At 43.7% G+C, this 24,022-nt stretch overlaps 1 protein-coding gene across 4 annotated transcripts in view; it reads right to left on the bottom strand.

The window, feature by feature from the left end:
* The window catches only part of REPS1 (RALBP1 associated Eps domain containing 1), a 294,648-nt gene that overhangs the window by 218,127 nt on the left and 52,499 nt on the right, over positions 1-24,022 (bottom strand). For all 4 annotated transcript variants that reach the window (XM_077486747.1, XM_077486746.1, XM_077486749.1 and 1 more), the window contains exon 3: positions 21,038-21,231. In XM_077486747.1, the coding sequence (XP_077342873.1) occupies positions 21,038-21,231 (194 nt within the window). The remainder of the gene's footprint in view (positions 1-21,037; positions 21,232-24,022) is intronic.

Raw genomic sequence — 24,022 nt, 5'->3', positions numbered from 1 at the left:
ATTTATATATTTGGGTGCAATATTGCCCCCAGACCCCTCTGGTTACCTCCGGCTAAATTTGGGCCCATGGCTAGATAGACAATGGTAAAAAATAAAAAAATTTTTTTACTCACCGTAAAATCCTTTCCTCAAGTTCATTGACGGACAGCACCTTTAATCTTGACCTTAGGGTTATATCGCCACCTTCAGGAGAGGACTAGGCAGAACATGTAAAAACAGCAAAACTGCACAGTACCGCCCAGGGGGCGGTCCTACTGACTATAACCCCTCTCTCTGTAATGCTTTTTGACAAGGCTGCTGGATGCAGAGTGAGGGGTTATAGTCCCCTGGGTGATACTGTGAGTGGCTTCCATGAGACCCAGAACTCGCATGCAAAAACGCAGCGACGACCACCTGCGGGACACCAACAACTTCACCGCAGCTTGAAGAGTCTGCAGCTTGTCTGAAGGGAGAAAGACTCTCGCCTCTGAGGATTCCATAATCAAGCCCAGGTACTCCAGGCATTGAGTCTGCACCAACACCGACTTCTGGAGGTTCAGTACCCAGCCAAATGCTCGAAGAGTCTGTATGGGGTGATCGCCACATCCTCCCTTAATTCTGAGGCGGAAGCTGCTCTCAGAAGGAGGTCGTCCAGGTAATCCACGATTGCGATCCCTCGTTGCCTTAGCAATGCCAGAATTGGGGCTAGCACCTTGGTGCCAACACCAGGCCAAAAGGGAGAGCTACAAATTGATAGCGCTCGTCCCCTACTGCAAATCGTAGAAACCTCTGATGCCCGACACATATGGGGACATGCAAGTATGCGCCCTTGATGTCCAAGGACGCCAAGAAATCTCCCTGATGGAGTGCAGCAAACAGAGCGAACTGATTTCATCCTGAACCTTTGTACTTTCACAAAGCCGTTGAAGACCTTAACATCCAGATCCACGCAGTAGCAGGTCCTGTACTGCCCCGAACAGGGCTTCCCGACGAGCCGGAAGATGATGAAGGTTGGAGGGGGGGAAAAAAAAAAAAAAAATCAGTTTGGTGGACAAGACACTATCTTGTAGCCTGATGAAACCAGTTTGCAGATCCAATGGTTGGAAAGGAGGGAGGCCCACCCGTAACGAAAATGTAAGCGTAGGATAGTTTTGCCTTAGCAAGATGTGATGTGATCTGTAGTAGTGTAATTGTAGATGTAGTTTAATTCTGGGTTATTAAAAATATAGTATTCTATATCAGTCATGCACATATGTTTTTTCATTAGCATTTGAAAAAGACAAACAGTTTGCTAGGATCGAAGGGACACCTAGATGCCAATAAAAGCTCCCATTAGATTAAACAGATTGCCAGGGGGCGGAGCCAGCACGCAACATGTGAGGAAGTCCAGGACCTGAGCTCCGTCAGCAGACTGACTATCCTGCAGTGATCCTGTGCGAGCGGCGGGATCTGCTGCTGGGGATGCGTGCTGGGACCCTCAGGGCACCTTCAGGGATGGTAGAGTACGGCCCCCCCTTAAGCCAAATCGACCGGAGAATGGCTGGCTCAATTTGCTTGGGGCTCCCAAAATGGCGCTGACACGCGGGAGGACGACGACTGGCCACCGCTGCAGAGATCTGTAGAGGCCCCACAGCGGGCATCTCCCGCACAAGACAGGGTGAGTCCTAAGCCCCAAAGGGAGACAGCTGAGAAGGGGAAGATCCCTGGACAGGATGACTGATTGCTGGGCCAGTGCTCACAAGGAAGTGGAGGGGGTAGATGGGCCATCCCTGACACAGATAATGGCGTCCATACAGTGATGTCAGAATAAGCTTATTGACCACTTTGAGGAGCTCAGACTGGAGTTCTCTTATGAAACATGATATGCAGAAGCTGAGGGAGAAAGCACAGACAACTGACCGCCGCATTGCCTCCCTGGAAGATATTGTCAGACCATTAAACACCGTTGCACAGGTGACAAAAAAAGTATTATCTGAACACACTTTAAAGATGGCTGACATGGAAGATAGAATGCAAAGGAACAATACAAGACTGGTGGGGTTCCCTGAGGGAATGGAAGGGAGGCACCCCGAGAAATTCTTAGAGAAATGGCTAACTGAGCAAATGGCACCTGAGACTTACCAGTATGTGTGCTATTGAAAGGGCTCATCGTATACCAGGTCGGGCACCCCCAAAGGGAGGCCCCCCCCCCCCAGATCTATGATAGCCAAGGTGCTTCACATCCGGGACCGGGAGAATATCCTGCGTGGGGCCAGAACCGACCCTGAGCTCCTGGCTGAGGGCAATCGAATATCAATCTATCCTGACTTCTCAGCTGCCACCCAGAAGCAGAGAGCTTCCTTCTTACCTGTAAAGAAAAGACTGGAAAGACCTCGGCCCGATATACAGTATGCTATACCCAGCTAAGTTGCTTGTAGTGGAAAATGGTAAAACCTACTTTTTTACCAATCCCACTGTGGCCTCGGACTGGCTGGACACACGCGGATGCCACAGGGATAGAGCTTTTCCCTGTCCGCCCTGATATACAGTGGATGCAACAAGTACTGGCTGTGAGAAATACTGGGGCTGACAGAATAGGTATACCTGGAAGCTTCCCTTGCTTTGTTATTTACCTCTGCTTTTCAGTATTAAAGTGTTGACTTTGCACAAGTTTTAAATGCCTGGTCTATAACAATTTCTTCATGTTTTTTTGGCTGGCAACCTTTTTTCTGATAGGAGCTAACAGCACAGGCCCCCCGTTTTATTATTGGTGCTCCCATAGACTTCCGTCTGCAATATATACATACACTGCTCTTGCTGCTGTAAACCAAGATACTGTTTTGAGAAAAGCAGTTTTTGTTTTCCTTGTTTTTCTTGACAGGAGAACTGAGCTGGGACTCACGGCGAGGCAGGGTTACCGAGGTGACCTGGCCCATGTGACTGTTTAAGTCGCATCTTCGCTGCCTAAGTGAACTAAGGTTTAGGGAATAAAATACCTGGCATGTTGGGCTGGGTTGTTTTCCATGTTGGGAATTCTATGTCTGCTTTTGGTTGAGAATGTCCGCCTTTGGTCTGCTTACAGGGGATTATTTTTCTGGTATAAGTCATGTTCACTATGGAGCTCTGGAGTTGTTTCAGGCCCACTATTTTTTCCTTTCCTTTCTTTCCTTAAAATCAACCATGGAGGTCTCCTTTAAGATTTTGACCTGGAATGCTAGAGGCCTTAATTCCAATTTTAAGAGTTTATGTTTTTTGATATAATCAAAAATCAATGAACCTCATAATTCTACTACAAGAAACTCATCTTCAGGGATCCAGGGTTCATTCCTTGAAACGAGCTCATATTGCAGGGCCATATCATGCTATCTATTCATCGTTTGCTAGGGGGGTCTCCATGCTGGTTACCAAGGCTTTGCCCATATCAATACATGCAGTCCGAACGGACATTAAAGGGCGATTTGTTATATTAGTGATACAAGTGATGAACAGATTTCTAACGATTGTGAATTTGTATGTTCCTCCTCCCTTTTAGCTGGCACACTTGGATGGATGATGTGCTGCAGGCTACCCATGAGGTGGAGGAAGGGAGGATCTACATACTGGGAGACTAATTCAGTGTCTGACCCGGCCCTGGAAAGACTGGGAGCGACTACTGGTGCACCGGCCCCCCTTGCTGGCTGGATGTCTACTCATGGTTTTAGAGAGGTTTGGCATTTTCATCATCCTGATGTAAAAAAAAAAAAAAAGGAGTACTCTCTTGCTATTCGGAAATGCATAAAACCCTCTCCAGAATAGTCACTATCCTCACGGAGTGTGACGGTATGGCATTGGTCAAGGGAGTTACCTATCTGCCCAGAGCCCTTTCAGATCATTCCCCTATGCTACTTGAGCTTGACCTAGGACCAAAACCAGGGTTATGCATTTGGAGGATGGAGGCCAGCTGGCTGCAGAAGGAGTATATCAAGATTAAGTGTGCAGAGGCTATCAAACACTTCTGGGCTGAAAACCTTAACTCTGAATCCTCTCTCATTGGGAGGCCTTTAAAGCTACTCTACTCTCCGAGTAGGGTTTGACTGAAGTACAGGGTTTCAAGAAACAGTTGTCCTCCACCATTCTACTTAAAGAAATGGAGGCGACATTAGCGGAGGCAGAATATGTTAGGGACCCTAATGGGGAAAGATTACTGGCCTTACAGGCCAGAACTAGGGAGTACAAGACAGTTCTAAACGGACCATACCACAAAACTTAACCTCGCACAACGGAGGCGCATCTTTGAATTTGGCGACAAGAATGGCAGACTCATGGCATACTTGGCGCGACCAGACTATGTTCCTGTCTATATTAAATTGATATATGACAATTCCAGAACTGAAATATGTGACTGAGTTGACATCCTGACAGTATTTGTGCAACTTTACAAAGAACTGTACAGGTCTTGTACTCCTCTGGGGATGGAGAATCTCTTGACATATAGCAGGTATTGACCTACCCAAGTTGTCGGAGGACAGCCAGGCTTTGGAAACCAGTATTACAGTGGAAGTGCAGAAAGCGATTGCCTATTTCCCCTCTATGAAGTCCCCGGGTTTGGAAGGTCTCCCCTCGGAATGGTACAACACTTTTGGGACTGATTTGGCCCCTAGATTGTTGAAAGCGTTCAATGCTGCGAGGTCGGATGGTAGACTAGCTCCCTCTATGAGAGAAGCCTTGGTTGTCTTGATCCCCAAAGGGGCAAAGGACTCCTGGGAATGTGATTCCTATCGTCCGATCTCGCTTATGAATGTTGACACAGATTCTCGCCAAAATACTAGCCGCTAGGTTACAATCAGTTATTCTTAGATTGGTGGGTCCCGACCAAACTGGCTTTATTCAGGGCAGATGTGCATTGATGAATGTCAGGAGACTTTGTGAATCTACAGACAACTCATGACAACTCCGGGACTAGAATAGTGGCCTCCCTGGATACAAAAAAGGCCTTTGACTCGGAGTGGTAGTTTTTGTTGCACCTCCTCGAGTCCTATGGCTTTGGTCCTGTTTTTGTCTCATGGGCGCGGCTTTTGTACACAGAATCAATGATTAGATTGAGCCATTAAGCTGAGGACCGCTCAGGGATTGAAGGGTCTGCGCTTAGGGAAGTTCAAGGAACGAGTATCTCTATATGCGGACGACATGCTATTGTACCTGCAGGATCCTGGGCCATCACTTTCTGAAGCCTACCGATTGATTCAGGAGTTTGGGGATTATTCCGGATTTCAAATTAATTGGAAAAAAAAAATCATCCCTCTTCCCTATTGATGAGGTAATGGTGGTGCCAACGGATTTCCCCATCCAGTTGTCTACCTCCTTTAAATACTTGGGGATAGAGGTTCAGCTCCCCATCTCTAAATTCCTTGAGACAAACTTTGTGCCAATAATGATGAACTTTCGGGGGAAGGTGCAGAGATGGCAGAATTTACCGATCACTTAGATGGGACGGATAAATCTTTTTAAGATGATTTTTCTTCCCAAATTTCTGTACATTCTCTCGAACTCCCCAACTTATGTGACACTGCAAATCTTTAAGCAGATTGACTCCATTATTGTGAACTTTTTGTGGGGTTCCAGGGCGCCCAGGGTTTCCTTGGCAGTTTTGAAGCTCCTGATTAGAATGGGTAGGATGGCCCTTCCTGATTTGAGGTCCTACTTCATGGCATCACAATTAATCTTCCTACACTGGCGACTTTTTCCGCAAACGCCAAAGTTCTGCTGGAGGCTCCAATTGCCACCTCACAGGAAATTCTACAAAATATCTTGTATAGGAAGGGGATTCCAGGGAGGAAGATGGGATCGATTATAGCTTTGCCTGGGAGGGTGTTTCACCTATGCTCACAATGGAGGAAAGCTGACCCCCTGTGGTTATCCCCAAATAGTGCTCTGTGGTGTAATAAAACCATGGGAGAGTTCCTTACGCTACCATATGGGCAAAGCACCTGGGCTAAATATGGCATAATATACTTACATCAAATATACCAGGATAATCGTCTCTGTACCTTTGCACAACTGAGGGAAAGGTTTGGCGTCCCAAAGTTTTGGGCTTTTAGATATGAACAACTGCATCATGCTGGGATCGCACAGTTTGGGGCTGATGAAACCAGGGTTCAGAACACAGACCTGGAGAAGGTTCTGATTGATCCAAGAAAATTTCTAGGTATTATGGAGTGGTGGGTCCGGGAGTAATTACTTCAGGCCTAGAATGAGATGGGTGGTGGCTGTCCCGGAGTTGTCTGAGGAGATGTGGCAGGAGGTAATGGGCACATATTTGTTGTCTGTCGTCTTCTCCACTGACCAAACGATTCAGTTTCGTTACCTTCACCAACAGTGTTATACACCGGCTAGACTTTATTGAATGCAGAGGAGGGAAACACCAATTTGCCACAAAAGCAGGGGGGGGGGGGGGCTGAAGGCACTTTTATATATGGTTGACTGCGAAAAAGTGAGACCGCTATGGTCACAGATCACTTCCATATGCCAAATATCTGCTCTCCTTTGAGATGTCTTCTTGGGATCTTTGAGGAAGAGGCGATTAATGGGCACACAAAACTTTTCCTCAGGAGTTTTTTGGGTCGAGGAAACTCATTGCCAAACGGTGGATACACGAGGAACGACACTGGGGATGTGGAAGGTGGTCATAAATGCGGATGTGCTGATGTATAAAATTGCATATGAGGCTAGAGGGGCTCCTAAGAAATTTAGGAAGGTATGGTTTTGATGGGTTGACTCTGAACATACCGTATATACTCGAGTATAGGCCGACCCGAATATAAGCCGAGGCCCCCAATTTACCCCCAAAAAAACTGGCAAACTTATTGACTCGTGTATAAGCCGAGGGTGAGACATGCCTGTCCATCCCTGTGTGTGTGTCCGTCCCTGTGTGTCCGTCCATCCCTGTGTGTCCGTCCATCCCTGTGTGTGTGTGTGTGTCCATCCATCCATCCATCCCTGTGTGTGTGTGTGTCCATCCATCCATCCATCCCTGTGTGTGTGTGTGTCCATCCATCCATCCATCCCTGTGTGTGTGTGTCTCCATCCATCCATCCATCCCTGTGTGTGTGTGTCTCCATCCATCCATCCATCCCTGTGTGTGTGTGTCTCCATCCATCCATCCCTGTGTGTGTCCATGTGTGTCCGTGTGTGTGTGTGTGTGTCCAGCCTACCTGTGTCCCGAGCCTCCGTCCCGTGCCTTGCCTCCTTGCCTCCGTCCCGTGCCTTGCCTCCTTGCCTCCGTGCCGTGCCTTGCCTCCTTGCCTCCGTCCCGTCCCGTGCCGTGCCGTGCCTTGCCTCCGTCCCGTGCCTTGCCAGGATCGCCGCTCTTCGTCGGCGCCTCGGCGGACATACTACAATTCGAAAGCCGCGCCTCCGCCTGTGATAGGCGGAACACTGAATTTCCCAGCAGCCTGTGTTCCGCCTATCACGGACATCGTCTCATCCTCGTACTACGGACGAGGATGAGACGATGTCCGTGATAGGCGGAACACAGGCTGCTGGGAAATTCAGTGTTCCGCCTATCACAGGCGGAGGCGGAGGCGGAGGCGCGGCTTTCAAATTGTAGTATGTCCGCCGTCTGTCTGCTCGATACGCTGATCGAGCAGTCAGACGGCGATGACTCGAGTATAAGCCGAGGGGGGCACTTTCAGCCTCAAAAAAGAGGCTGAAAATCTCGGCTTATACTCGAGTATATACGGTACATTGGCAGAAGAGGCGTGATAGCATAGTGCGATATCTAGAAGTACTCCTTAAGCCTTGGAGATGAGACGGGGACATGACAGTGGATATACTTCTTGAAGTAGACAGGGGGAGTTTTTCTCAGTATTTGCTGAACATAAATCTGGAAAGCAGACACTTTCTTGGGTGGGTAGGGTTTTTTTTTTTCTTCTTCCTGTGGTTATGCAGGGGTTTGGTTTACTTTTATGTTTGTTAAAACCAAAAAAAAAAATGCACATATGTTTTAGTGTATGAGGTGTAGACATTGAAGGCTCAAATGTGTGAATATGGACATGTACAGGTTCATTGCTACTAATGCATGTTGATTTCCCCGGTTGTCGGCGGTGTTTATATTCGTGATGTACTGCTCTGTATACTACTATTTTGTGCAATAAATAAAAAAAAAAAAAAAAAAGTGTCAGATTGCCACCTTCCTGAGGCTTCAAAGAAAACTGCTAGTTATTTTACCTAGTCATTTATCTGCTACACGGATCTGCAGAGGGCATTCGCAAGGCCCTGGCCGGTCTGCAAACTGAGTAACATCAACAGATCTAAAGAACCTATTGCATCTCTCAAAAGCTAAAATATTAGCGGCAGAGAGATGAAAATAATTCCTTTTGATCGTACATGTAACTCTGTATTTGTAGCATGTGTGGAATCCTAGAGAACCACACAAAACCATTATATGGAGCCTGATGGCAGCAGGCAGACAGTGATTGGGACTGTCGCGATCGGACTGATGCACTGGTAATCGGAAATCCTATCCATGACCCAGTAATCAGTGCCGTTCTGGGCCAGTTCAACTCTGGTAATTTCAGAACACAAAACATCCTGTAGGTTGAGACAGGAACACCCCCCAGGGTTGATTGGCCAAGGGCTAAAGTCCAGCCCATATCTATATTTAAATAAATTGGGTAGCCTGGAGATATGGACATCGTTCTTCCAGGAAGCCAGTTCGAAACTGGGGAGTTCGCACATGTTCCAGTATGCTTCTACGCAAGAATAGACTTCGGTAAAGTTTTTCTGTTTTATCCTTTTTTTCATAGCAAATTGGCAATGGTGTGTCTTTCTGTATCTTTTTTAGTAACTCCTTTTTCTTTGTATATCTTTTATGCACTGCCCACTTTCAGGATATTAAACGATAAAAATTAACAAGTGACTTCTGTGCACCAAGCTAGGACTCATCTATGGAGAGGGTATTTTAGTGCCTAAGTAGGGTCTATGTTACGTGCCGGTATGCAATTGCACTGCGTGTTGGCAGATTGCAAGATAACAGATATGTCAGATGGAGATCTGCGTGTGTGATAGCTCAGCAGGTCAGTCTGTGGACAAACTGTTGGGTGGTGGAAGGCTATAGATTGTGTGTATGGAGTGTGGCGATAGTGGGAAGCGTGATTAACACTGGGGTTCAAGCTTGCAGGATAGCTGGAGGAACCATAGAAGTGTGTAGTAATTGCTAGACTGCTCCCCAATCTTTGGGGAGTGCACCAGATTGTATACAAGATTCGTATCTGCCTGTGTGTGGTCATCTAGCTGGATTGGAGTGGAGTCTACCTCTAGTGGTGGCTAAAAGAAAGCGCGGGCTGTGAAAGTACCACAGCCAATCTTACATGCTCAGTATAAGTTCCCCCTTACTCCCTTAGTTTCTCATATACCCATCACAGAACACACGTCGCGGTTAGCTAGTCGCCGTGGACGGGGCGTAATCCGTGACACCACCGGGCTGCAAACTCCCGAAGGCGACCCCCCCCACCCGAGAGTCGGGCGGGGGCAAACCTTCATGTGGCAATAGATTTATTGCAGGTTTGTTTGGCTTGCAAAACCAGGGATGCTTTTGTCCCTCAGCGGGCACCTTGTCGGACTGGAAATGCTGACCCTGCCTATGCGTGGCTCCTTACCCTTCCTGGACTGTGGGAGCAAAGTACTTTTTCCCCAAGTAACATTCTTAATAATCTCATCCAGCGAAGCTCCAAATAGCCTCTCCCCCTGGAAGGGTAAATCAGCCAGTGCTTTCTTAGATGCCTGGTCCGTAGACCAGTATTTTAGCCAAATCAGGCGACGTAGCACCACAGGTCGATACTGAGGCTCTAGAGAGCAAGGGGGCCGTATCTAAAGCCGCCAGGAAAATGGCCGCCGGACTTCCAGAAAATGGGCAATTAAGAAAAACTGGCTGTGGCTACAAAAAACAAAAAAAAAAAGCCCATGTCATACACCACCATGGCCTAAAATGAGGGGAAAAAAAATAAAAAAAAACAACGAGCAGACCACCAACCACCCAGCGCAGCCCCCTGCCAGGACCTAGAGCCCCCAGGGGACACCTGGCCAGGTACGTGCACCACACCTCCTATCCCAGTCACACAGCAGCCCCTAGAATGAGGAGGGGGGGGAAAGGGACAGGGAGAGGGAGACCCTAGTCGACCTCCCAGGGAATGCCCAGCTGCTCCATCCTGCCTAGATAGGTGGAACCATACTTCACCCTCCTGCTGGGATTGCTGGACGCATTCCACAGACAGACCCATCACCCGAAAAGTACGGGTTGGCTGTCGGCCACTGCACCACGAACAGCAGTAGCCTGGTCATATGGGTGCCCCGGAGCATATAGCTCAACGCCGCCCCTGGATCAGATGGGGCATGTCCTGGCCGACCCAACGCGTAGCTAAGGTCTGCTCACACTCGATTGCCAGGCTGGGAAGACTATCAGGATCTATATTATCCAGCCTGTCACCCAGCCCAGCTGTTGATTGTAGATCACAGGAATCAAAAAGCAGAAAAAAAAAAAAAAAAATTCCCAGGCCCAATGGTCCCCACTGGGAGCCAGGTCCTTCTACACTAGGCAGAAAAAAAAAAAACGGAGCTGCTGGAAGCAGGGTGAGGGGTTATAGCCAGTAGAACCACCCCCTGGGCGGTACTATGCAGTTTTGCTGTTTTTACATGTTCTGCCTAGTCTTTTTCTGAAGGTGGCCATATAACCCCAAGGTCAAGATTAAAGGTACTGTGTCCATCACTGAACGAAAGAAATTGCCTTAGTTGATGTAAACTCCCCCTCTCCTAGTAGAAAGCGTGAATCTTACCAAAATGGTATGGGCTCCCCAACTTTTGTACATCTTTCACAATTCCCCTATGTGGATTTCTAATATGTGTTTCAAGAGGGTGGACACACAGACACCTGATCTCATCTGGAAACGTGAGGGGGCTCGGATTAGTTTGCATCTATTAGAGTATGGAAAGGACAAAGGGGGTTTGGTAGTTTCCCACCCTAAAATGTACTTCTTGGCTTCCCAAATGCAGCAATTCGCTGGCTGGGGCCGAAATAGTAACTACGACCCCATAGTAACATTTAGTGACCCAGAACAACCTGGAACTAAAGGCCGGCTCTCATATGGAAATGGATTTGCTGAGTGTGCCCCCCTCCTCCCCTCCTCAAAAAGGTTTGGAAGGCTTTCCGAGGGGCCCCCCGTCTGTTGAGGGCCCTTTGGGGTTTACTTCCTTGTGGAATAACCCTGGATACCCAGAATTCTCTTGTTTTGGAATATAATTTTTTGCACAGCTTAGCGCCAAATTTTCACTGTCCGCAAAAGGTTTTTTTACCAATACCTCCAACTCAGGCATGCTCTGCAGAGACAAAAAAAATAAAAAAAATAAAATTAAAAAAACACACACACACACACACACACACACACACTTTGTCAGGGACCACCTCTTTTCTGCTGCTGGAGATCCTTTAAGCCGATGCAAGGAAGGGTTTAATATCTAAAATATATGCAACTCTATTGTCCTCTATCCAAGATCCAGCTTCTTTGAAGTGTAGAGCAAAATAGGTGGCTGACATTGGGGGCATTGACTGGGATCAGTGGGATATGGCCTTGGAATCAATCCCAGTCTCTATCTCGGCGTCACATAGGCTGTCACAGCTATTTATACCACACAGCGCCTGAGAGACTATACGATTGGGGGATAAGAGATTCTCCTCTATGCCCAAAATGTAAAGCACAACTAGGCGACATAATACACATGACCTGGAGGTGCCCAAAACTTAAATCGTTAGTGTGTGTGTATTTAAAAGGTGCTCAGACTAATCAAATCTGAAAGCTAAAACAGAGTGTTCCCTACTATTCTATCAGATATAGTACCGAGTACTAGTTCACAAGATGTTTGGACAATATTGACCATCTTACATGAGTGGTGACCTGCAGATGTTGGATGTATATTCTGTACAGTTGTAATGTCACTTCATGCATTGTCTCAATAAAAAAACTTTGTTGACAGCTCCAGTTTCTGGGACTTGGTTTACACTTCAGCTGTCAACAGTGGAACCTCACTGACAGCTGAATGAGTCAACGGTTGTCAAGGACGCTGCAGCCCCGTTCCTTTACAACCAAGGAAAGGAAAAATATGGGAGAAACAAACAAAAGCAAAAAAAAAAAAAAGTAAAAAAAACAACCACAAGGGGGGGGGGGGGGGGGGTTAGCAGAGGAAAGAGGAGGGAGTACAGAAGTAAAATTTCCAGAAATTTTGAAGCTCTGAAAAAAATCAATCTGTTACTTTCATAAAATATGACTATGGACAATTTGAATTGGCATCAAATTATCACAACTAGTATATTAAAAATATAGTGTAGCCAAACAATTATCACAAACAGAATTTACATTTTTATAATATTTATTTGTAACAAAGGGAGCAACAATCTCCTGAACTGCTTACTAGCTTATGTGGAACAGCCAAAAAGCCTCCACAAAACAAATTTTCTAAACCAAAAAGTAACAATTTTTCTAAAAACTTAGAAACAAGCTTAGAAACACCCTCACATGTCAGTTTATTTCTTGACTTTGTGCGAGTGTTTCCAAACAAAGACCACATTCTTGCACATGCTTTTTTAATTAAGTATATACTTTCAGGTCCTTTTTGTTGCTCTGTATTTTCTTCCAATGCTTTTGAGGCCTAGTGAAGAGGACAGAACAAAATCATACACACCCACTAACATGCAAAAGCAAAACTGAAACCTTTTTCTTGTTACAATAGCAGCACAGCACCTCCTAAAGGAAGCAATGCATACTGTTCTTGCATTGGAGGGTTCAGTTTGTTACCTAGGACTTTTTTGTCCTCACTCACAGAAATTCGAATAATCTGGTATCAAGTTTTTTTTTTTTTTTTAAATTTGGAAAATAGTTTAACACCCTGTCTTAACATATTTTATTCATCATGTTAAAATAAAATATTCAATATTTTTTCCTTTTTTCTATTTTTTGGGGAAAAAAATAAAAAAATTGTTTTCCGAATTTGTCCAGGCCTTTACATCTCTAGGAGGGAGCCCTTTCCACTGCACTCAATGTAACTCAGAGTCAGATGTAAAACCCAGCAGGGTATCGAAAATATGATCCCATATGCATCCATTTTATCCTTGTTCCAAGCAAAATGAAATAAATGAGAATGTACAGGAAAGGATTGTAATCTTTCAAATGGAAGGCTCGAGAATTGGCGGCTTAAAAGAGGTATGTTTTATTTCTTTGCCGATTTATACTTAACTGTCCCCTGCTGGCTCTAACATTGAGAACTGAGCAAACAAACCACACTGATCAATCGGTTCTCAGGGCCCCTTGAGCAGAAAGCTGGTGACGGTCAGCTCTCTGTAAACCCAACCACCCCATCACAGGAGAAGTAAAGCCAAAAGAGCCAAAATTAGTCTGAATAATTTCTGCGAGAAAACTCAGACCTTTTAGATTCAAAACTCTGACCATGGGGTTTTTCAGGAGTAGATTCCTCACGTGAGCAATCTTCGGGGGTTTGAGAGCGGAAATGTTCCCATTTGAAACCAAGGAAGCCCAAGCCAGCAAATATTCCAGAAAGCTGCTGCTGAATCGTAGCAACAGCAGTTCATAAATTACTCACGGTCACAAAAGGAACTAATGGAAGCTAGTGATACCAGATACGTGGGAGTCAAAGCCACATGGAGCAAACTAACCCCCAGGGGATACATTGCACGGGGGGACTGTGCCCAGGTTCCTCACTACCTGGAGGTGGTATCAATTTCACACAACCTGCCAGTGCTCCCTGCCCTTAAAAAAGGACCAGCAGGGATTTCCACCAGGACACTCACCAACCCATGCTGCAGCACCCCCTAGTGAGTCCATTCTTCACCCATCACAGGAGGCAATGCCACAAGGGCCTTCACTCCCCAGCTGGGAATCACTACCCCTAGACCCTACTGGTCCACAAGCTAATATGTCACTGTGCAGGGTCACGTTCCACAGGGTCCAGTGTCAACTGGCAAGTCATCCGAAGGAAACGCCAAAAAAAAAAAAGTGAAGATGTGTACACTCCACTACCACAAACAGCACCCAAAGGCATGGTCCGTTTAAATAGTCAGGATGAGCTACAATTGAGGAGTCGGGCTCACTCTCCAAAACAGCCAGCATGAATATATCATCAGCATTGCAACTAAGAAAAAGAAATCCCTGTGTTTCTTGAAAACCCAAATATTTATTAAATATCCCACTCACATTAACACAGTATGAACAAACATTCTTCAATAAAAAGGAAGGAGCAGGGACACCTGCCCAGCTTTGGCTGAATCCAAGGGACAGCTCAGGATCTCATCCCGACAAGGCGGCCGCAAGGTCATAGTCTCTCCTCCGGGGCTCATTGCTCCTGATGAAGTTGAGGATGTCAAGTGTAGGGCAGACCGCTGAGCCTTGGTAGTGATGCAAAATAAAACGATCTTGCGACGATGGTCCTACTCTGATAGAATCATAAGCGGTCAGTTGGATTCAGTCAGTGCAGTGAGCCGTGTCAGTGTCCCTGCTCCGCATTTTACTGAAGAGTGTTTTAAGTTTTTAAAAGGTGAGCAGGATTATAATATAAAAAAAAAAAAAAAAAAAAAAACACAAACACACACAGTGACAGAGCCCCATGTTCTCTTTTGTTTGAGTGGGAGAGTTTGAATCCCCCATTGTAGCTCATTCCAGCTATTTAGAGGGACCTGGCTGTCAAACCTTTTATAATCTTAAGGTCCACTAGAAAATGCATTTCCTGGAGAAAATGCGTGGGAATGCTTAATAGCATCAAAACTGCCCCATCATATTGCCCCCATCAAAACTGCCCATCATATTGCTCTATTATAAATCAGTACATGGTGCGTCTCTGCTCTCCCCCACTGCCCATCACTGTGTATAAGAAGCTTTGGTAACCACAGAGGAAAAAAAAAAAAAAAAAAACACCGACAACAAAAGCCTGGCCGCCCTAAATTGAATGAAATTTTCTGAAAAATCACTAAACTTAAACTGCTTTTTCACAAAAACTGTAAAAGATAGCAAACTGAAAAGATATAGCCAGATAGCTGAATATTTTGTGAACATTTTAAAGTTTGTTTAGCATCTGTAGGTGAAAGTATGAAGGAGCTGAAACTTTTGGCAGCGGAAGAAGATTTTACAGATTTTAAGCATGCTCTCATTGACAAAAAGAGTGTTAAAAAGCTTAATATTTTAAAAAGTATAAATAGTAGAAAAAAAGTTGAAGGACACACCAGCTGAAAGAGCTGAACATTTTAAAAGTTGAATGGCTTTAATAGCTGAAAGTATGCAGAAGTTACGCAGAGCCAAAAAACCTACCGAATAAAAAGATGATGATGATGATTATTATTATTAATAAATAAATAAAAAAAAAAAACACAACAATACTGGGACTGCTAAAGCATTCCCACTAATAAAAGAGGGTAGAGTTTGTCCACTAAGGTTCATGGTGGTGAAGTGTAAATGCCTTTGGTTCATTGCTTTTCCCTTTCAGAAGAATAACTTATTGGACTTTGATTATCACAAATTACTTTTTCACTCCCCCCCCCCCCCCCCCCCACCAATTCCAAGTACCAATGATTTTATGGGTTTATTATTTGTTACAATTGTATAATTATCTACTTAGCATATGTTAATATATAGTGCCGTACAGTTATTTCATGAGAGTATAACCATATCGTAAAGGAGATGAAGACAGGCTGTGTCCTGGAATTTACAAGAAAAGCAGTTTTAAGTATGACTGATATCTTACCTCACTGTACAATTTTCTTAAACAAAATACTTTGCGAATCAGTAACAGAATTTTTTGCATGGAGATCCTGCAAGTAACTGCAGGCTTTTTTCTGTGCTTCCAATATTTTGTCCATCAAAGAGAACAGAATACTTGTACTTACAGTTAAATCAATTCATAGAAGTTCATCACGGGATATAGGATTCAGTTAATCTGAGACAATTTGGTTGTACTTCCATCTACAGGAGAATTCTGACACTGACAAAAGCTGCTGACCAGCAAGGTATAACTTCTGCCACTGCCATCATGCTTCAGCAGGACTAGATCACAAACACAGAGAGGTGGGACCGGTGTCCCTTAATGAACTTTAAGAAGCCGATTTCACGATAAGAACAAAAATCGAATTTTCCTCATTAAGAAATACAGGATTCAGTAAATCTTAAACAATTGAAACATTTTGAAAGCAGTCCCACTGAGGAGTGGGTAACAGCAAACAAAATGGCAACACTCCCATAATAAACAGCATAAAAACAGGGGCAGCTTGCAACTCAAGGATCTACCCAAAAGACCTTATGCCTTAAGCTGGCATCAGAAAAGGCCTGAACATCCACCTAATAAATTTTAGAAAACATGTGAGTAGAAGACTAGGTGGCAGCCTTGCAAATTTGGGAAACAGTTACCTGATGCCCAACAATCTGACCATACAAATCTTTCTACAATCATTTGATTTTTATTAATTTTTTTTTTTTTTTTTTTTTTTTTTTAATAGCACACATGTAATAGAAGGAGCTAGCTAAACTATCAAAATCAAATTAGTATCCAATCAGCAGGCCCTTGCACTAAATAGTTGTCAATAGTTTGAAGGGTAATTGTACAGATTTTAATGTGTGGTGAGCTTTAAAGCCAAAAAAAAAACAAAAAAAAAGCACACTCACTGATCTAATAGAATGCACCTTGACAGGACAAAAGTGGAACCATACCGTTGAGACCATAAGCTTGAATAGCACGAGTCTGAGAAATAGGGGAACGAGAAGCAGGTTTACAGTGATTGTAAAAGAATGGCAAAGTGCGTCAGTCTAACGGTAGAAGTGGCTAAAATATACAGCACGAACCACAAGCAGAGAGTGAAGGGAAACTACCTCCTGATGTACTGAAGTTGGACAGAGTGATTGACGAACTGTGCTTCACAAATAAGTAAAGAAGCAAAACCACCTTTGGAAGGAAGGAGGCTCAAGTCTGAATACTACTTTATCGCTATGTAAGACCAAAAAGGGTTGTTTAAAAGCACAAGGCATCCATTTTAGAAATCCATCTCAGCAGATGATGGCAACAAGGAAAGAAACCTTATCAATGAGACTGGAGGGGGGAATATTCCTGATGGGTTTAAAAATCTGGCCTTTGAAGAGCTGATAAATTTAAATCCCAGAGACCCAGGAAAAACTAAATAACAGGTGATCTGTACAAAAGTCTTGACTACAGAATTGGAATTAAGTGGTTTTTGAAAAAAGATTGAAGAACAATATTTGTCCCTTGATGCGGCTCAAGGCCAAAATGTTAATCTGAACCAGATTGCAAAAAGGTTAGGATTCATCCCACCTATTTCTTAAGGAGAAACTTACTTTCCCCACACCAGATGAAAGAAGCTTCCAATGAGTTACAGTAGACCTTAGGCCTCATGCATACAGGATTTTTATTTAATTTTATTTTTTATGCTCCTAAAAGCCAGCAGCTTTTCTTTTTTTTTTTTTTTTTTGCAAAGAGTCTAAAGCTTACAGGTGTCAAGCTCTTAGGCATTCATTTTTCACTGGCCAGAATAATTTATTCTAGCCACTGAAATTAATTCATGCACTAGCATTTAGGTACATTTAGCAGCTTTTTAGGAGCTTGAAGTGTTTTTTATGCCCAAACTCTGCTGCTCCTGGATGCACTCACTGTTTTTGTTTTCCTGCTAAATGCTCCTCAACGCCCATGTGTGCACGGCTAACATGTAGGGGGTTTAGAGGCGGGGTGGGGAAGAAGAAAAAAAAGAAGGAACACAACCACACACACGCCAGGTGCCCCTAGAAGCAGCTGTAAATAGTCCAGGGTCTATGAGGCCTTACAAGCTGTACTGTAAAAAAAAATTCCAGCTATTTTAAGCATGGAAAATTTATATAGATATAGAAAATCTCACAGGGTGTCCGCCAAAAGTTCGATCAGGTCAGAGTACCACATCTACCTGGGCAATTTCAGAGCTATGATAAACAAAAATATCCTCCTTCTCAAAACATATAAAAGCAGTCGAGGTAGATGCTTTAGAAACAGAAATGTAGATCAGGCTGTACTAATCCTACAGAGTAACAAGAGAACTGACTGCTTCTGCCAGAGGATCTCTAACAATGGAGACAAGTCCGTACGGTTTGGTGTAATACTTGAAAGTCAGGAATTACACTTCCAGCATGCCCCACCTGTGACAAGTTCTGGAACACTTCAGGGCGTTGGGACCACTCATCCAGGTCCAGGCACTTGTAATCTGAGAAATACGGTAGCCAACTGTCCACATAGAGTTCTGTCCAGGCTAGAAGCCTTCCCTAGTAATTGATGTGCCTGTTATAGTTCAGGTGTCCAATGTTGTAGGCACAATCAAATTGCTTGTAGCTCCATAATTCCTGTCAACAAATTCCCTTGCACCAATGTGGTGTCTTGGATTTTTCCTCAGGCTGGCATCAATTCTGAGGACCTTCCAAGACTGTAGGAGGAAGGATTTTCCAAACTCCAGAGCTAACTTCCTAAGCTACCAATCTAGAGGAAGACCTAGCTCTGGGTGTCAGGTGAAAAGGATGGTTTGGAGACTGAACATTTTTTTTTTGTCTCAAGATGATAGGATGCTGTGTTGCAGGCGTCTGAAATACAACTAAGTAAATGGGTCTCTGCCTTGAAGGGAACTACCATCAACACCAAAAATCACATGTAGATTCCCAGAGTTGGACAGCTCTTGAACTGTAGGAGTTGAGGTCTATAAAAACAGAAAATCAGAAGATTTCTTGGGGAAGAAAAAAAGGCCTTGCCTAAGAATAGACCCAGATACAAGATTTGGTGTGTCAGTTCCAGGACCAATAGCTAAAAAGGTACAGAATCCAACAACCTTTTTTGAGTATGGACTATGTGCATCACATCAGAGTTTGAGCTGACCGTTTCCTAAACAAGTGGTTTTCTAGGTATTCTAAAAATGGGAAAACCCTAAGAGCGTAGACACTCGAGGTGCAGGTAATAGGACAAAAAAATTAGGGCTACATACTCGAAGCTTGTGCCCACAACAAAAAGGGAGAGACAGTGAAAGGAAGCAGAAACTTAAAATATGTATTCTTGATACACAGCAAGGCCAGAAAGTCTCCCTGGTGAAGAGAGGCTGGGATAGATTTGGTTGACTAAGTGGAGCTTTTGCACTCTAAGAAGACATTTTATTTTAAAGTAAAACCGCTAAAACCTTTTCTGCATTAGCACAAAATTGCAAAAACTGCTTGGTTCAAAAGGCCTGCAAAAGCACAATGGAGATCTGCTAACCTCTGCAAAGGCACAGATTGCTTCATGTTATCCAACCTGAGCAGAGAACAGAACACTAGTTTGTAGCCCCTGGACACTATGTTTCTTAACCACAAATACAAGGTGTTTTATGATTAGGTGTCCACAAAGACCAACAGATATCCCCCACTCTGGAAAACATGGCCGTCCTTTCATGCTGAAGAGGACCTGTCTATGGGTTTAGAGGCCCATGGTCTGAGGTTGTACTACGGTATGTTCCTCCCTTAGGCTTCTGTTGTAAATAAGTACTCTTACCACCAGTGATGTCCTTTATGAGGACAGTCAAGCAAAGCACCAAAAAGATGTTTGCCATTAAAAGGCCTGTGTAACAAGCATTTTTTTGCATAGCTATACAGTAGACCAATATTTTAGTCACAGGATTTCCTTATGTTGACAGATAGGAGACAAACCATCAAAACAATGCAGGGCTGAGGCTAAAAGCTCTAAGTGCTCTACAACTATAGGGTCAGTTAGGACTGTGGCCGGATCGACTGCATCAACCCCCAATCCCCTAAGGTCTGAAGGCTGACAATTCAGCTAAAGCAGATTGAACAGCAGAGTCCGCTAGTGAAAAAACAAATTTGGAAAAGTTTCCAAATATTTACCACTGGGATCCCCAAAATCTGGAGCATTCTCAAGGAGTTAGACAGTGTTTTGTTAAGCCAGGATATAGCTGGATCCACAGTGGGAACAGCCCACTTTTCCAGGATGAAAATCCTCAAATGGCTTTTGGTCTGCAAAGCATTTGGGAAATGTAAATAACTTGTCAGACATGTCTCAGTCTTTGCACCGAACAGGCTAAAGTAAGAAGTGTACTGGGAAAGTTTGGAAATTGGGCCCTTCGAGGGAGCTTAGGCTGGACACAGCACTAGTGGAAGCTACAGGCTTCGCCATTTTAAATTGTAACTCAAAGCCATACAACTTCGATCAGAGTCCATATAGTATCTGTTAGTCTGGGAGCTATTTCAGCTGACTGAGGCTCCTGAGGAACAAAGTCATCCATTAAAGGGTTTGAGAGACACTGTCAAAGTATACGAGAAGGATCAGAGAATGCTATACCTGCAGGAATGTCAGAGAAAGATTCTGTAGAACCAACAGAACTATGTCTACAGTCTATGCGTTGAGTGAGCATATATTTGGAAGTGGCCTATGAAATTTAGCACAGATGCAGAGAATCCCGCAGTATGAGACAAGAGGAGGGAGCCACAGCTGACGGAGCTATGGAGACACTCCTGGGTGTGAGCGGACTCCAGGCTACTGGTGTCTAGCCCCTTAGGAGGGACATTGCAAACTGAATATTGTTAGTGCATCATGAGATGGAGCGATCTAATGCTGCAGGACTGGTTGAAAAGAGAAAAAAAAATTAACCTATGTCCATTCTCCTAGGGCACTAGCAGAAAATGAAAAGCATGCTGGCAGTAGGAGGGTTATACCTGGCTGTCCTAGGTTGTTTTTTTTTTTTTTTTTTTTTTTACCAGCATCAAAAGCCTCCTGTAGGCAGCTGTATACTCCAATTGTCTCAGATTAGTGTCCATTAATGAACAAAAAAAGATTATTAAATATTAAAAAGGAAAACTTCTCTGATGACGATTTAAATCTGAAAACCAAACTTAAAAAGTACCTTAGAGACACATCAATAGAGTCACTTATTAGGAGTACATATATACTTAAATATAGTTTAACAAAACAAGAAAATATCAAATCATTTTTGATCTAATAGAATATCACTTGAATGTCTAATAGATCACTAAAAACTTCACATTACCTGCTGTTCTGCTGAACCACGTGTCTGAATCACATCATGACTAACAGAACCTTTTTTGACTTGTGTTCTTCCAGGGGGAGGTGGAATGACCCCTGAGTAAGAGGAGTTGTCTCCATCTGCGCTGTGGGCAACTGGATGTCTTGAATCATGTTCATTTTTAGACACCAAAAATCTTGGCAGGGGTAGATCTTTTACTACAGAAGACAGGATTGTTAAAAACATCTGAACAAAGTACTTAGAATTACATATTCTAAATTCATGTACAATTTAACAATTGGGTAAGATGAAAATAAAAAAAGGTAAAAAGACAAATATGTTTATAAGCACAGGGGTGCAACATATTCCCTATTAGAGTAAGTAAAAAGCCAACAGAAACACCTTTCAAATTCATTATTAAAGTTGTAGTAAACTGTGTTACACCACTTGTACCATATATACATATGCGATATATGCTTACCTGTAGGTACTCTGAATATCTCCTAAACAGAGTGCATGCAGCCAACGACATCACTGGTGAATGTTCTCTGAAGGTTTGGCTGACTTACAGTGCCGGACCTTTAAGCCTCCTGCCTTAAACGTCTGCAGCCATAGGCCACAAACCCAGAAGAAAGATCGGGGAAAGTTGTCTGCCCTTTCAGAACTGACAATTTGGCGCTGGAGGGCTTCGTTCTGAGACAAGTTTCTCACAATATGCTAGTATGCAATGCATATTAGCACAATATGGCATTGCCTTGCAGGGAAAATTTTATTTAGAATTATTTTTTTTAACCACCTGCAGTTTACTATTGCTTTAAAATTAGAAGCCGTTCATTATTTGTCCTGTAAAACTTCAAAAACGTACAAAAATAAATAAATAAAAAAAATTAATTATTAAATTCCTTCAGTCACTTATAAAATTGTGAAGGTAAACAGTATACAATAGGGATAGAGAATATAATTTTTTTTTTTAATTTTTAATAATACAGCAAATGGAGTCTATTTTGGCAGCAGCCAGTTGATTTACAACAGAAAGGCAGTGTTACAGGAAACACATTTTTCACAAATAAAATATTTAGATTTTTGACATGTTCTATAAAATTGAAGAAAAAAAAAAAAAAAAAGAAAATGAAGCCACAGTGGTAAACATGGACATAATGAAATACATATGATGAGCCTGTAGTGACAGAAAAACTTTGCTGCCATCAGCTTGTAGGAACACAATCTGCTCAAAGGAAAGGACCTTTTCACATAGAATGCAATATTGTCTGATATGAAAAGCACATTACTCCACAGACTTGGGGAAAAAAAGATCATTTTCATGAACAGATGGATCTGCTTGCTAATTCTGTGTATGTGTCAGCTTAACCACAACTTCCACCTTTAATTGAAACTGGGATCTGCTTGCCAATTCTGTGTATGTGCTTTTGGTGATCTATGCTGCCTTCAAATTCTTCACCTCTGTCCATATCAGAATGATGTTTATTTAACTTTCTTAAAGTCTCTATACCTAAATTATGAGCTTTTCTTATCTTTACGGCACTGACCTTTCTGCTCTCTTGCTGTGTCTTGTAGTGAGCCTTGGTGTGAGAAGTTCATTCTGTTAGCCATGTGTTCATCCTATGCAATCCTGACTAATTGGCAATACCCCCACCGAAATTCACTATAAATTCAGGCCTCACCTAGGGGATGCCCAGGCAGGGGTTTGCACAGGCTGGGATTGCATTGGCAACTATCATCTTGGATAAAGTATTGCACTTCCGCTCAGCACTTCAGCGAATGCACAAAGCGAAAATACACAACAGACTTCTGCAGAACACTAAACAGGCTACATGTGACCCAATTCTCCAAACTTTCTTCTTTCGTTCAGGCTTCCTCTCAATCTCACCACTCTGTATCATGCACTCCCTACTTTTCCTTCTCACAGTGGCATCCTCTCCTAAATATCTCACTCCTTCACCCACCTTATCCCCCCCACAGCTTATATATAGCATCCTCACTCCTGTCTTCACCTTATTACTGCACTCATCAGCTCCTGCCAATTCTAAGCCCATATACCAATAAAACCTACAGGCCACTGGGACATGTCCCCCCACATAAGTCGCACTCCCATATGACCTCTCTCACCCTTCTGCTTCTCCTAACTTCTGGAGATATTTCCCCAAATCATGGACCACTATCATTTACCTTCGGCCAACATACCCAGCACAACCCATCCTCTGATAGCAGCCACAATCCACACAATCTCATTTCCATTCCTCTTAAGCCTAGAGCCAGCCTCCCCTTCACCTGTGCCCTTTGGAATACCTGCTCTGTTTGTAATAAACTCACCACTGTCTATGACCTATTTATCACTAACTCCTTGAACCTACTTGCAATTACTAGGACCTGGATTCAATAATATGACCTTCGTTCCCCTGCTTCTCTCTCCTACGGTGGCCTCCTGTGGACTCACTCTCCCAGGCCTAGTTGATGGAAAGGAGGTGGTGTTGGAATCCTACCCCTCAAAGCACTTTTCAGGCTCTTCATCCACCCCCTCTCTGTCCCTCTCCATTTGAAGCTCACTGTATTTTATTTTCTCCAGTTTCATTGAGAATTGCTGTAATCTATCGGCCCCCTGGACCGGTATCAAACTTCCTTGACGACTTCTCTGCCTAGCTACCCTACTTTATCTCCTCTGAAATTCCAACAATCATTCTTGGTGACGTCAGCATCCCCATTAATCTTAACACTCCTGCTACTTCTAAGCTGCTGAGCCTAACCTCCTCTTTTGATCTAAAACAATGGACAAGTGCTTCCACTCACTCTGTTGGAAACTGCCTAGACCTCATATTCTCCTACCTATGCACTCCCTCTCCAATATTCCTTTTCCTCCATCTGATCACCACCTTATTGGTTTCACTCTCTCCTTGTCTGCCTATTCTTTGCCTTCCAACCATTACCCGTAGAAACATTCGCCATCCTCACCCTTCGCTTTTTCTGCTACAGATTGTGTCTACGATAAAATCT

The sequence above is a fragment of the Lithobates pipiens genome, unplaced genomic scaffold, assembly GCF_037356315.1.
Source record: "Lithobates pipiens isolate NorthernLeopardFrog02 unplaced genomic scaffold, aLitPip1_a1.2 Scaffold_18, whole genome shotgun sequence".
Classification (NCBI taxonomy): domain Eukaryota; kingdom Metazoa; phylum Chordata; class Amphibia; order Anura; family Ranidae; genus Lithobates; species Lithobates pipiens.
This window is presented reverse-complemented; position numbering and strand designations above follow the sequence as displayed.